Consider the following 13,172-nt stretch of genomic DNA (forward strand, 5'->3'; position numbering starts at 1 on the left):
CTCAAGCTCTCATTCTGGCATTTACTCAGCAAATATGGCCACTGCTCTCCTCTGACTGAAGAAGGAGACAGGCTCATGCTCTGTTGAAGCAAAGCCCAGTCCACTGGAAAGCAAAGCCCTCTGGATAGTTGAGTCCACAGAGCACCCATAGCTAATACACATCTAAACAACATTAACTGAGTAAATGTCCATATAACATGGGGGCATAATAACTCAACTCATGTACATTTATATTACGTAGATATTAAACGTCTCTATCATAGCTCCCCTCTCCCGCCTTTCCTCCAAAGTATAGATTGAGATCTTTAAGTCTGTCCCCATATACCTTATCACGAAGACCATCCACCATTTTAGTAGCCTTCCTCTGGACCAACTCCATCCTTTTTATATCTTTTTGAAGGTACGGACTCCAGAATTGTATACAATATTCTAAATGAGGTCTCACCAGAGTCTTATACATAGGCATCAATATCTCCCTTTTCCTACTGGCCATACTTCTCCCTATGCAACCTAACATTCTTCTGGCTTTCACCATCACCTTTTCAACCTCTTTGGCCACCTTAAGATCATCACATACAATCACACCCAAGTCTCGCTCTTCCGTTGTACACATAAGTTCTTCACCCCCTAAACAGTACCGTTCCTTCTGGTTTTTGCAGCCCAAATGCATGACCTTGCATTTCTTAGCATTAAATTTTAGCTGCCAAATTTCAGACCATTCTTCAAGCTTCGCTAGGTCTTTCTTCATGTTATTCATACCATCCAGCATGTCTACTCTATTGCAGATTTTGGTACCATCCACAAAGAAGCAAATCTTACCTGACAGCCCTTCAGCAATATCATTTATAAAAATGTTCAAAAGAACAGGCCCAAGAACAGAACCTTGAGGCACACCACTGGTAACATCCATCTCCTCAGAGCGATCTCCATTGATCACTGCCCTCTGTTGAATAATAAAGGAGAGAGGATAGAACCTTGGGGTACCCCATTTTGACTAGTAAAGAGATCAGATGATGAGTTATTAAATAAAACTTTAGGTTGGAACAAATAGGCCTGAAACCAATTGAGTACTTGATCTGAAATTCCAATGGATTTGAGTAAGAGGAGAGAATGATCTATAGTATCAAAGGCAGAGGAGAGATCGAGGGAAATAAGAACAATGGAGTTGTGATGATCTAGGTCAGTGTTTTTCAACCGCTGTTCCGCGGCACACTAGTGTGCCGCGAGATGTTGCCTGGTGTGCCATACGGTGCAGACACTGATTAGGCCTCAGGCCGGGTCCCGCACGTGCTCCCATGAGACTCCCCCGGTCCCCTCTGCGACACCTTCCACTTCCACATCCTACAGGACAGCGGCAGGCCGCTACGTAGTGCGGGCGGGAGTCCCGGCGGACGGCTCAATGGAGTGCTGCTCTGAGACACAGGCTTGAGACACAGGCGAGTTATGTTCGTAGGTGTACAGCGCTGCCACATCGCCATCTAGTGGTGAGATTGAAAAAGCCTATATTTTTTACAATAAAATTTACACACGGTTGTTAGTATGACTGTGGTAGGTAGGACATCATCTTCCAACTTCCTTCCAGGCCTAGCACAGTGTGGAGACAGAGCTGTCATCTGGAGCTGTCATCCGCCGGCTCATCAGGGATCGATCAGAAGAGTGCTGAGTGTGACGGACAGCGGCTATCTGGAGGAGACAAGCGCAGTAAGTCCTGAGTGACAGTGAGATACTGCAGTGATGGACAAGTTTTTGAAAAGGAAAGAACTAGACTCTGAACAAAATTTGGAGCCAGATGAGAGCCCAAGTATGAGTGGGGGTCAAAAGAAAGCAAAGATGGTTAGCGCAAGCAAATTTTCTGGCGCAAGGCAATATAGCGAAAGCTATATTTCAGTTGGATTTACTTTCACTGGAGATGCAAACAAACCAACTCCACTGTGCGTGGTGTGTGGTGAAAAGCTAGCTAACAGTGCTATGGTCCCAAGCAAACTTAAACGCCATCTCCAAACGAAACACCCTTCGCTTCAAAACAAGAATGCGGACTATTTTGTTCGCCTGCGTGACAACACGGAGAAACAGGCAACTTTCATGAGAAAAACCACAAAGGTAAATGAAAGAGTTCTTAAAGCTAGCTATCAAGTTGCTGAACTTATAGCCAAGTCAAAAAAGTCGCACACTGTGGCAGAGACATTAATACTTCCTGCCTGCAAAGCTATTGTAGAGGAGATGCTCGGACCTGAAGCAGCTAAGGAAATAGCCAAAGTCCCTCTCTCAGACAACACAATTTCCAGACGTATTAATGACATGTCTGCAGACATCGAAAGTGTGGTTTTGGAAAAGATCCGTATCAGTGAGAAATTTGCATTGCAACTTGATGAGTCTACTGATATCAGTGGACATGCTCAACTCTTGGCCAATGTGCGTTTTGTTGATGGTGATGCAATTAGAGAAAACTTCTTTTTTTGCAAGGCATTGCCAGAAAAAACAACAGGAGAAGAAATTTTTCGGGTCACATCAGAATACCTTGAACAAGGAGGACTTAAGTGGGAAAACTGCACAAGTGTCTGCACCGATGGAGCTGCAGCCATGGTCGGGCGCACCAAAGGCTTTGTAAGCAGAGTGAAGGAAAGAAATCCAGATGTGATTGTTACGCATTGTTTTTTACACCGCGAGGCCCTCGTAGCCAAGACTTTACCAGCAGTCCTAGTTCATGTGTTGGATGATGTTGTGTGCATGGTAAACTTTGTAAAGTCACGACCCGTGAAAAGTCGCATATTTGCAGCTTTGTGTGAGGAGATGGGAGCGAAGCATAAAACCTTGCTGTTTCATACGGAGGTCCGGTGGTTGTCGCGTGGCAAGGTCTTGGTTTGTGTGTATGAGCTGCAGGAGGAACTTAAAGTGTTTCTGACAAATGAGAGGTCAGATTACGCAAAGCAGCTTGCAAGTGATGAGTGGTGTGCAAGGCTGGCATACCTGGCAGATATATTTTATCATCTGAATGAACTGAACACACGAATGCAAGGCCGAAGTGAAAACCTGCTTACAAGTACAGATAAAATAAATGGATTCCGTTCAAAGGTGCAACTCTGGCATCAACACGTGGAAAGTGGCAATCTTGAAATGTTCACACTCACCAAGCAATGGCAAGGTGTTCACACTGCTGCACTGTGTGAGATAATAGTTAAACATTTAAAAACTCTTGAGGAGAAGTTGTCATTTTATTTCTCTTCAGTCTCCACTGAATGCCTTGACTGGGTTAGAGACCCTTATAGCTCAGCATCAGTTGGTGGAAAGGACATGACTTTACAGGAGCAGGAGGAACTAACTGAACTGAGACAAAATCGTGGTTTCAAGCTAAGATTTGCTGATCTACCTTTGGACAGTTTTTGGTTGGATACCGCCAAGGAGTTCCCCCTTCTGGCAAACAAAGCTATTTTGACATTGCTCCCATTTTCCACTACATATCTGTGTGAGATTAGCTTTTCAAGCATGATTGCTATAAAAACCAAATACAGAGAGAGACTGAGAGCTGTTGACGAAGAGCTACGTGTGTGTCTTTCTTCGATTCCAGCCAGAATATCAGCTTTGTGTTCAGCCAAACAGGCCCAGGTTTCGCACTGAATAAAGTATTTTATAATTTTTCACTATTCTGTTTACTTAATATTTCATAATAAAGTAATTATAAAATACTTTCTTTGTGTTTATTTGATTCCTATTCAAGAGAATTACTTTATATATAGTCAATATAGGCACAGAGTTAAATTTTTTAACATTTTCTAATGGTGGTGTGCCTCGTGATTTTTTTCATGAAACAAGTGTGCCTTTGCCCAAAAAAGGTTGAAAAACACTGATCTAGGTAATAAAGTAAAATATTGTCATCCCCAGGAGGCAGTGTTCTGTTGAGTAGTTTGTCCTGAAACCTGTTTGGTGAGGGTGTAGAACATTTGTAGAGTTGATGAATTCTGAGATCTGATTAAATACTAGTTTCTCAGTCATTTTTGCCAGAAACGGAATATGTATACTTTGCAGGAAAGGCAGGAGAGGGAAAATTTGATAGAGATATTTAAATGCCTATGTGACAATTGAGAGGAAGCTATGTAATGAGTGGGCATAGATGAAGGTGAATGGGGATAGATTTAGAAGTAACCTCAGAAAATACTTTATCACAGAAAGGATGGTGAATGCTTGGAACAGCCTCCTGGTGGAGGTGTTAGAGATAAAAAGTGTATCTTGATTCAAGACAACTTGAGATAAATATATTGGATCTCTAAAGAAGAGGAGGGGACTAGTGGATGGCATGGTTGAGCAGACCAGATAAGCCAGTGGTCTTTATCTGTCTTTATTTTTCTCTGTTCCTTTGTTTCTCTGTTGCAGAGGAGAGCGATAGGTTGAGGATGTGACAGATAGGAGGGATGACAAAGCGCAAGATAGCACAGAGTAGGTGAGTGGGAATCGGATTGGAGGAGCAGGTAGTGGGTTTAGAGGATGAGAGAAGATGTATGGTTTCCTCCACAGTGATCTAAGAGAAAGAGGAGAGGGTGACAAGTGTTGAGGGGAGGATAGTAGAAGGGGCAGATGGAGGGAAGGGAGAGGGAAGCAGCCTGGTTGAGAGTTCAAGGTGAATCATATTGTAGAAGAACTCTGGGAAGAAATTGAAGGAGGGATAGGCAGCGAGGGTGCTTTGAGTAGAGAGTTTAGTGTAGTAAAGAGACAGCGAGGATCGGACCTAAAAGAAGTGGTTAAGTGGATATAGTATTCTTGTTTAACCAGCGAGATGGCAGACTGGAATGATGTCAGCATTAATTTAAAGTATATGAAGCCGGTGAGTGCATGGGATTTAAGCCAGAAACGTTCAGCATAACGGGCACCATTAACCTTTAGACTTCCTTCCCTAGAACTGTAAGTACAAGTTCTATGTTAGTGGTATCATTCTTATTATGATGTTTTAAGAAAAACATTAGATATAAATTACATATACTTAAAGAATCATACCTATCAAAGCCCTTAAAAACACACCCCTTCAGGTTTCCCCATTACTAGGTGTTGCTAGGCGCCATGAACCCAGGTGCTGGCCCAGAGGCTGCCTAGTGGCACCTAATTTATTTCTAATATGATTTTAATTGGTTTTTAATGGGGCAAATCAATGCTTCTCCAAGCAGTGAAGCCTGTTTCCCTGCATACAGAGAGGTGTGAAACCCAAGTAGTTCAGGGGGGCAGTAGTAGATTAAAAAAACACAAACCAGAGAAAATATCTTATCACTTAACGTGTAATTCAACTAAGGAATCTGTTCCTAGAGAATGTGGTTTGGATAATTTCCTAAAACAAATGTCCCTAAGCCATTATTAAGATGGCTTGGCAAAATCCACTGCTAGGATAAGCAGCAGAAAACCTGTTTTACTCCTTGGGATCTTGCCAGATACTTGTAACCTGGGCTTGATGGACCTGTGTTCAATCCCAGTATAGCAAATCTTATGTTCCTATGAGTTGAGCCCCCAATATGAAGGCAGCCCCTGTATCCACTAAGATACTACCAGTAATTCATCATATCAGCACTGTGTTAGATAGCAGCATTTTTCCACTAGGAGGGCAGCACGTAAATCTCAGATTTTATGGGTATTGCCCCAAAAGATAGAGACAGGGGCAAACAGTAGCGTACCAAGGGGGGGGGGACGGGAGGGGGGGGGGCGGTCCGCCCCGGGTGCAAGGCCCAATGGGGTGTTCAGCTGGCCACTTACCAGGGAATAGGCTGCCGCCAGGGAAAGGCTGCCATTGCTGTCATCAGAAAGAAGCCGGCGCCAAATTCTCCCTCCCTGCTGCTTCTCTTCCCCGAGCCGAGCAACTCTAGCCGTCCGACGTCAATTCTGACGTCGGAGAGGACGTTCTGGGCCTGCCAATTGCTGCCTGGCTGGCCCGGAACGTCCTCTCCGATGTTAGAATTGACGTCGGCAGCCAGAGTTGGTCGGCCCACGGGAAAAGAAGAAGGGCAAATTCGGCACCGGCCTGTTTACGATGGCCAGTGACAGCCTTTCCCCGGCGGTGGTGGCAGCATGGTTGTGGTAGTGGTGGTGGCATGGGGGAGGGAAGGGAGAAAGAAAGAAAGGGGGGAGCCAGGGAGCCAGAAAGAAAGCAAGGGGGGGACAGGGATCCATAAAGAAAGAAAGGGGGCAGGGTGAAAGAAAGAAAAAATGGGGCATGGGGAAAGAAAGAGAAAGACAGACATAGAGAAAGAAAGGGGGCATGGAGAGAGAAAGAAAGAAGGGGGCAGGGTGAAAGAAAGAAATGGGGCACAGAGAGAGAGAGAGAAAGACAGACAGACAGAAAGAAAGGGGGCATAGAGAGAGAAAGAAAGAAGGGGGCAGGATGAAACAAAGAAAACGTTGGGGGAGGGAATGAGGTCTGGAGGAGAGGAAGCATACAGGAGGCTGACAGAAGGGAAGAAATATTGGATGCACAGTCAGAAGAATAAAGTGCAACCAGAGACTGATGAAATTACCAAACAAAGGTAGGAAAAATGATTTTATTTTCAATTTAGTGATCAAAATGTGTCCGTTTTGAGAATTTATATATGCTGTCTATATTTTGCACTATGGGCCCCTCTTACTAAACTGCAATAGCAGTTTTTAGTGCAGGGACCATCGAGAGCAGCGTGGGGCATTCAGCGCAGCTCCCTGCGCTAAAAAACGCTATCGCGGTTTAATAAAAAGGGAGGGAGTATATTTGTCTATTTTTGTATAGTTGTTACTGAGGTGACATTGCATAAAGTCATCTATCTGCCTTGACCTCTTTGAAAACCCGCGGAATATAAATGATAATTAACATTTTCTCTGCGTACAATGTGCTTTGTGTTTTTAAAATTTTATTGTTGGTAGATCATTTTGACTTGGCCACAACTGTAACGGGGAGGGAGAGAGGGGAGCTGCTGAAAGACATCTAGTAATCCTTGCAGGCTTGACTGCAGGGAATTATTTTTGTAAAATCATGTTTTGTTATGTGACTGGCATTATTTAGACTTTAATTTCTATGAATGAATAGAATGAAAATGATATAAAATTACTTGCTTGTTTTTATGTGCGTACACTGAAGGAAAGTGGAGAGAGAGTGGGCTGAGGACGCTGAAGGGAAATGGGGAAGAGAGGGTGGGGAGAAGACGCTGACTTATAAATTGACAATTGTACAGAATATTGTTTCTTTTTATACTTTAATATAATAAGTTCAATATAAAACAATTCAAGGCTTGTTGGATGGAATCAGGTGGTTTGTGGGGCTGAGGACCGAGCTTACGGGGATTAGTCCAATAAAATGGTATTTTCATATTTCTTATTATTTGTTAATTTGTAAAGTGGTGATTGTTATGTATCAGTTTTTCAAATTTACATCTACTGTCTTTATATTTTGCACAGTATTAGAGGACATGTATTACTGTTTTTGTGGTGTTGTGGTGTTGCATTGTATGCAGAGTCTGATTTCTTGGCAGTTCAGTTTAACTTTTGTCTACATATTTCTATTTTTAGTTTGTGATTATTCCATATTGGGCAAAGGTGTATCTGTCTGAGTGTATGAAAAGGACATGGCTTTCTGATAGCATCGACTGTACTGGATCAACTGACTGTGCAGGATCTGGTTTGTTTAGTTTTACAATGTATGTGTTGGTGTTCTAGTGCTCACTGCAGTGTTTAAGATGCTGCCTTTTCCTAGGGACACTCTTGTTGTGCGATATGTAGATTGTTACTAAAAATCATATTTTTCCATATAGATGGGGATGATGGGCCCCGGGTGTCACATATGCTAGGTACGCCACTGGAGGCAAAAGTAGAGATGTCATATCATACTGCTATATGAAATTTGTCATGCACTCAAACTGCCCCTCCCTCTCTTCTCCCATTCTCTCCATACAGGTGGAAAACCTCAGGAAATGAGGCCAGCTCCTGCTGCAGCATAAGCAAGAATTCCTCCAAGGGGTGCAGGAGGAAACGTGTGCTCAGGTAGGTGAGTACTGAATCTGTTTCATAGACCATTTCTATTGCACATCTATGCCAGTTGCTAGGTGCTAATGTCAAAGGCAAAGCCAGTGCTTGGTCTCTAAACCCCATAATCATCTCCTAGGTGACTATGTTCATGTCGGAATATGTCATGTTCAGATGTGTAGGTGATGAAGTACCTGACTGTAATCTACGAGGGATCTTCAAAAAGTTTCTGCATTTTTATATTTTTTAATACTATTTATGAAATATTTCAAAAGCAGATTCCATCACTTTTGCACATAATCACCTTGTTTGCGATACATTTTTCCTGGCATCCTATTAACTTACTGCCATAAGAAAATAATGTTTTTGGTTGAGCATGAAAATATCAGCGTATGGAAACTTTTTGAAGCACCCCCTGGACATGCTGCCACATGCACTGGCCCTGGTTTTGGAGGAGGAAGATGAATTTCTTTGCAATTCTGTTTTGAACTGGTGGATCTTTTTTCGCATTCCCAAATGTTGCCTATCAAAATCCTCCACTGTGATGGATACCTTTAACTCTGGAATTTCTGTTCAAGATTGGCTTGTAACATTGATGTGCTTTCACATGTCTTTTCTGTGATCAGCACCATTAAATTTAAAGAGCATTTATTCAGAATAGAAGCCCATTTCTTCAAAACTTCTTGATGTTCCAAAAATAGTTTGGGCTCTTTAACAACCTGAATACCCCTTGGAACGTATTCCCTCTTACAATATTCTAATAAATCTATGTGTACCAATTGTTTAAATTAATTCAAAAAATTATCTCAAGTCAGATCATCACAAGTAACTTTATCATCAATTAGAAAAGTTTATGGACTCTGGAGCATGTTCAGAAAAAAGTCAGATTCAAAACTAATTCAAAACTGTTGATGCCCCTGTACAGGTCATTGGTGAGGCCCCACTTGGAGTATTGTGTTCAGTTTTGGATACCGTATCTGGCGAAAGACGTAAGAAGACTTGAGGCGGTCCAGAAGAGGGCGACGAAAATGATAGGAGGCTTGCGCCAGAAGACGTATGACGAGAGACTGGAAGCCCTGAATATGTATACCCTAGAGGAAAGGAGAGACAGGGGAGATATGATTCAGACGTTCAAATACTTGAAGGGTATTAACGTAGAACAAAATCTTTTCCAGAGAAAGGAAAATGGTAAAACCAGAGGACATAATTTGAGGTTGAGGGGTGGTAGATTCAGGGGCAATGTTAGGAAATTCTACTTTACGGAGAGGGTAGTGGATGCCTGGAATGCGCTCCCGAGAGAGGTGGTGGAGAGTAAAACTGTGACTGAGTTCAAAGAAGCGTGGGATGAACACAGAAGATTTAGAATCAGAAAATAATATTAAATATTGAACTAGGCCAGTTACTGGGCAGACTTGCACGGTCTGTGTCTGTGTATGGCCGTTTGGTGGAGGATGGGCAGGGGAGGGATTCAATGGCTGGGAGGGTGTAGATGGGCTGGAGTAAGTCTTAACAGAGATTTTGGCAGTTGGAACCCAACCACAGTACCGGGTAAAGCTTTGGATTCTTGCCCAGAAATAGCTAAGAAGAAAAATTTTAAAAAAATAAAATAAAATAAAAAAATTTAAATTGAATCAGGTTGGGCAGACCGGATGGACCATTCAGGTCTTTATCTGCCGTCATCTACTATGTTACTATGTAACTCTGCTGCAATCTATTCATCATTGAAAAAAATCCAGCCAAAAAAAGCTTACAAAGCACAACAAACCAAAGCAGGAGGAGCAATTCAACCTACAAATCCTCACATACAAAAATAACCCTCCTATGGAGAATGAAGGGAAACTATCAATGAATATTTCATAAATATAAGGAGGAAAAGCCTCAGATCCCTGTCTGCCGCCAGATTTTCTCATGCAAAACAGACTTGAAAAGGAAAATACCTTATTGGCTAATAAACCTTCTTCCCTCCCCACATTTAGGGCTCTTTTCACTAAGATGCGCTAGAGGTTTTATCGCACACACCGGATTAGCGTGAGCTATAGTGCGCGCTAGCCAAAAATCTACCTCCTAGGTGGTAGCGGCTAGCGCACGTGGCAATTTATCATGCGCTATTCTGCCCGTTAAGGCACTAGCGCACCTTTGTAAAAGGAGCCCTTAGTGTCAAATATTTTAAACAGTTCAAAAAATGATCAAAATCCCATGTATTATGATAATCAAATTTGCACTTGTCTTCTCTAAAGAAAAAGAGTTCTAACAAGTTTGTATTCCACAATCCAATCATTAAAAAAAACACAAAAAAAACAGTTATCTTCTCTTCTCATTGCTGAAGAAGTCAGAACATTTAATTCTACACAGCCCAATTGTCCAACTGACAATGGCCAGCCAGCTTTTCGCCCCTAAAGCTAAAACACCAGATTTCATTAACAAAAATTTTTTCTTACATCTTTGTGTCTCATGTGCTAAGTCTGGAAACATGTTAACTTTAAATCCCCAAAATTATTTTTGTTTATTTTTGAATAACATTCGTAAGAACATAAGAATTGCCGCTGCTGGGTCAGACCAGTGGTCCATCATGCCCAGCAGTCTGCTCACGCGGCGGCCCTTAGGTCAAAGACTGAGACTAGCCCTGAGACTAGCTTTACCTGCGTACGTTCTGGTTTAGCAGGAACTTGTCTAACTTTGTCTTGAATCCCCTATAACTGTCAATAGTAAGGTAGTAGGGACAGCTGTTTCCCTATCAGAAGCTTCTAATAAAGCTGAAACATTCAATGAGTCCTGGTTTTCATTTTGTTGATTATTTTGCACCTTACTTGGAAGGTAGAAAACTTGTGTGAAGGGAGATAATGAAGCCTCAGGGACTTCCAATATTTCAATCAAGTAATGTTTCAACATTTCCCTAGGAGTTGTAGTAATCCAAGGGGAATAAATCAATATAAGATTATTATTTCTAGAAGCATTTTCAAGTGATTCAAGTTTTCTTCTTAGATTTATATTATCTTTGATTAGCGTCTCTTGTATTTATTTAGAAGATTTTATCTCTTGCGGCAAATTTTCTACTGCAGTTTTAGAGTCGCCAGTCGATTGCTTTAAGTTGGCAATATCTTAAGAACATAAGAACATAAGCAGTGCCTCCGCCGGGTCAGACCATAGGTCCATCCTGCCCGGCAGTCCGCTCCCGCGGCGGCCCAAACAGGTCACGACCTGTCTGAATCACCAGAAGGGGCTCCCTTGCCACCTTGGTTTCTCATTGAAGTCCTATCTTCCCATCGTAGTCCTAACTCTCCGGTCTTGCACATGCACGACCTGTTGGGTTTCTATACTTATTACCTGGTTAGCTTTCTATACCTGTGTTACATCCCAGCACCTCTCTCAGTATCCCACGATCCCTTTATCCCTCAGGAATCCGTCCAATCCCTGTTTGAATCCCTGTACCGTACTCTGCCTGATCACTTCCTCCGGTAGCGCATTCCAAGTGTCCACGACCCTTTGGGTGAAAAAAAACTTCCTTGCATTTGTTTTGAACCTATCTCCCTTCAGTTTCTCCGAATGCCCCCTCGTACTTGTTATCCCCTTCAGTCTGAAGAATCTGTCCCTATCCACCCTCTCTATGCCCCTAATGATCTTGAAGGTCTCTATCATATCTCCCCTGAGCCTCCTTTTTTCCAGAGAGAAGAGCCCCAGCCTATCCAACCTCTCGGCGTATGGGCAGTGTTCCAGCCCTTTTACCAGTTTCGTTGCTCTCCTTTGGACTCTCTCAAGTACCGCCATGTCCTTCTTGAGGTGTGGCGACCAATACTGAACGCAGTATTCCAGATGTGGACACACCATCGCTCGATACAATGGCATGATGACTTCCCGCGTCCTGGTTGTTATGCCCCTCTTTATGATGCCCAGCATCCTGTTGGCTTTTTTCGAGGCTGCTTCGCACTATGCAGATGGCTTCAGTGATGCATCCACCAGCACACCCAAGTCTCTCTCAAGTCTGCTGTCTCCCAACAATGCCCCCCCAATTTGTAGTTGAACAACGGGTTCTTTTTCCCTATATGCATGACCTTGCATTTTTCCACGTTAAAGCGCATTTGCCATTTGTTTGCCCAGTCTTCCAGCTTGTCCAGGTCCCTTTGCAGGTCCTCACACTCCTCCCTGGACCTAACTCTACCGCACAGTTTGGTATCGTCTGCAAATTTTATAACCTCGCACTTTGCCTCCTTTTCCAGGTCATTGATAAATATGTTGAAGAGTAACGGCCCCAGAACCGATCCCTGTGGCACACCGCTCGTGACTCCCCGCCAGTCAGAATATTGGCCCTTCACTCCGACCCTCTGCAGTCTACCCGACAACCAGTGCTTGATCCATCTGTGCACATCCCCTCCCACCCCATGGTTCCACAGCTTCCTAAGCAGCCTTTCATGTGGCACCTTGTCGAAAGCCTTTTGAAAATCGAGATCATGTTCTTTATCTCCAACCTTCTGATAACCACCCCAAACAATAAGATATTCAGAAAAGAAGTAAAAACTATACTCTTCAAGAAATTCCTGAAACAGCTTTATCATGTTTATCTTTATCCTGAAAATTCTTTATCATGTTCTTTTAATCTCCCTTCAATCTGTTGGAATTGAGGATTAATAGACTTAGCCAAATTAGCCACGAGATCCCACAAAGCATCCAGTGTTACTTTGAGGGGTTTTTGAAATTGAGAAAACTGTAAATGTAAAGTACTTTGCTTATCCATTGGTAAGTCTTGTCGATGTTCTGGCTGGGTTGATCCAATTGCTGATGTTATCAATTCTTCCAAATCCATATTCAGACTCCCTTGTAAAGACTGGGAGTCTGAGTCTCTAGCTCCTGCTAGCCTCCGAGGGAAATTGTGTTCTGACTCCTGGAAGCTCCTCCACCCGCGGGGAGCTGGTCATTTGTGGATGCGGGGGCGGTGCTCTCATGTCAGGACTAAAAATTGTTTCCAGACTCTGGGAACTCTGCCACATTTCGCTTCTCTGCAGTGTCTCCAGTGGGGAAGTCACTGACATTGCTGGTATGCCCTGCATGCGCCGCATGAGTTCCTCTATGTTACATTACATTAGAGATTTCTATTCCGCCATTACCTTGCGGTTCAAGGCGGATTACAAATTATTCTTTAATGGGGGTTACAATGGAAGAACAATTGTCATTTCTAGAGTTGTGAAGAGTAGATCATTTGTCATTTCTAGAGTTGTAAG

At 42.9% G+C, this 13,172-nt stretch overlaps 1 protein-coding gene across 1 annotated transcript in view; it reads left to right on the forward strand.

The window, feature by feature from the left end:
* Positions 1-1,734: 1,734 nt before the first annotated feature.
* Positions 1,735-13,172, forward strand: part of LOC117362901 (zinc finger BED domain-containing protein 5-like) — a 156,663-nt gene continuing 145,225 nt past the window's right edge. Inside the window, exon 1 of the mRNA XM_033949989.1 lies at positions 1,735-3,463. Within this exon, the coding sequence (XP_033805880.1) occupies positions 1,735-3,463 (1,729 nt within the window). The remainder of the gene's footprint in view (positions 3,464-13,172) is intronic.

The sequence above is a fragment of the Geotrypetes seraphini genome, chromosome 6 (genome assembly GCF_902459505.1).
Source record: "Geotrypetes seraphini chromosome 6, aGeoSer1.1, whole genome shotgun sequence".
NCBI classification, from domain to species: Eukaryota; Metazoa; Chordata; class Amphibia; order Gymnophiona; family Dermophiidae; genus Geotrypetes; species Geotrypetes seraphini.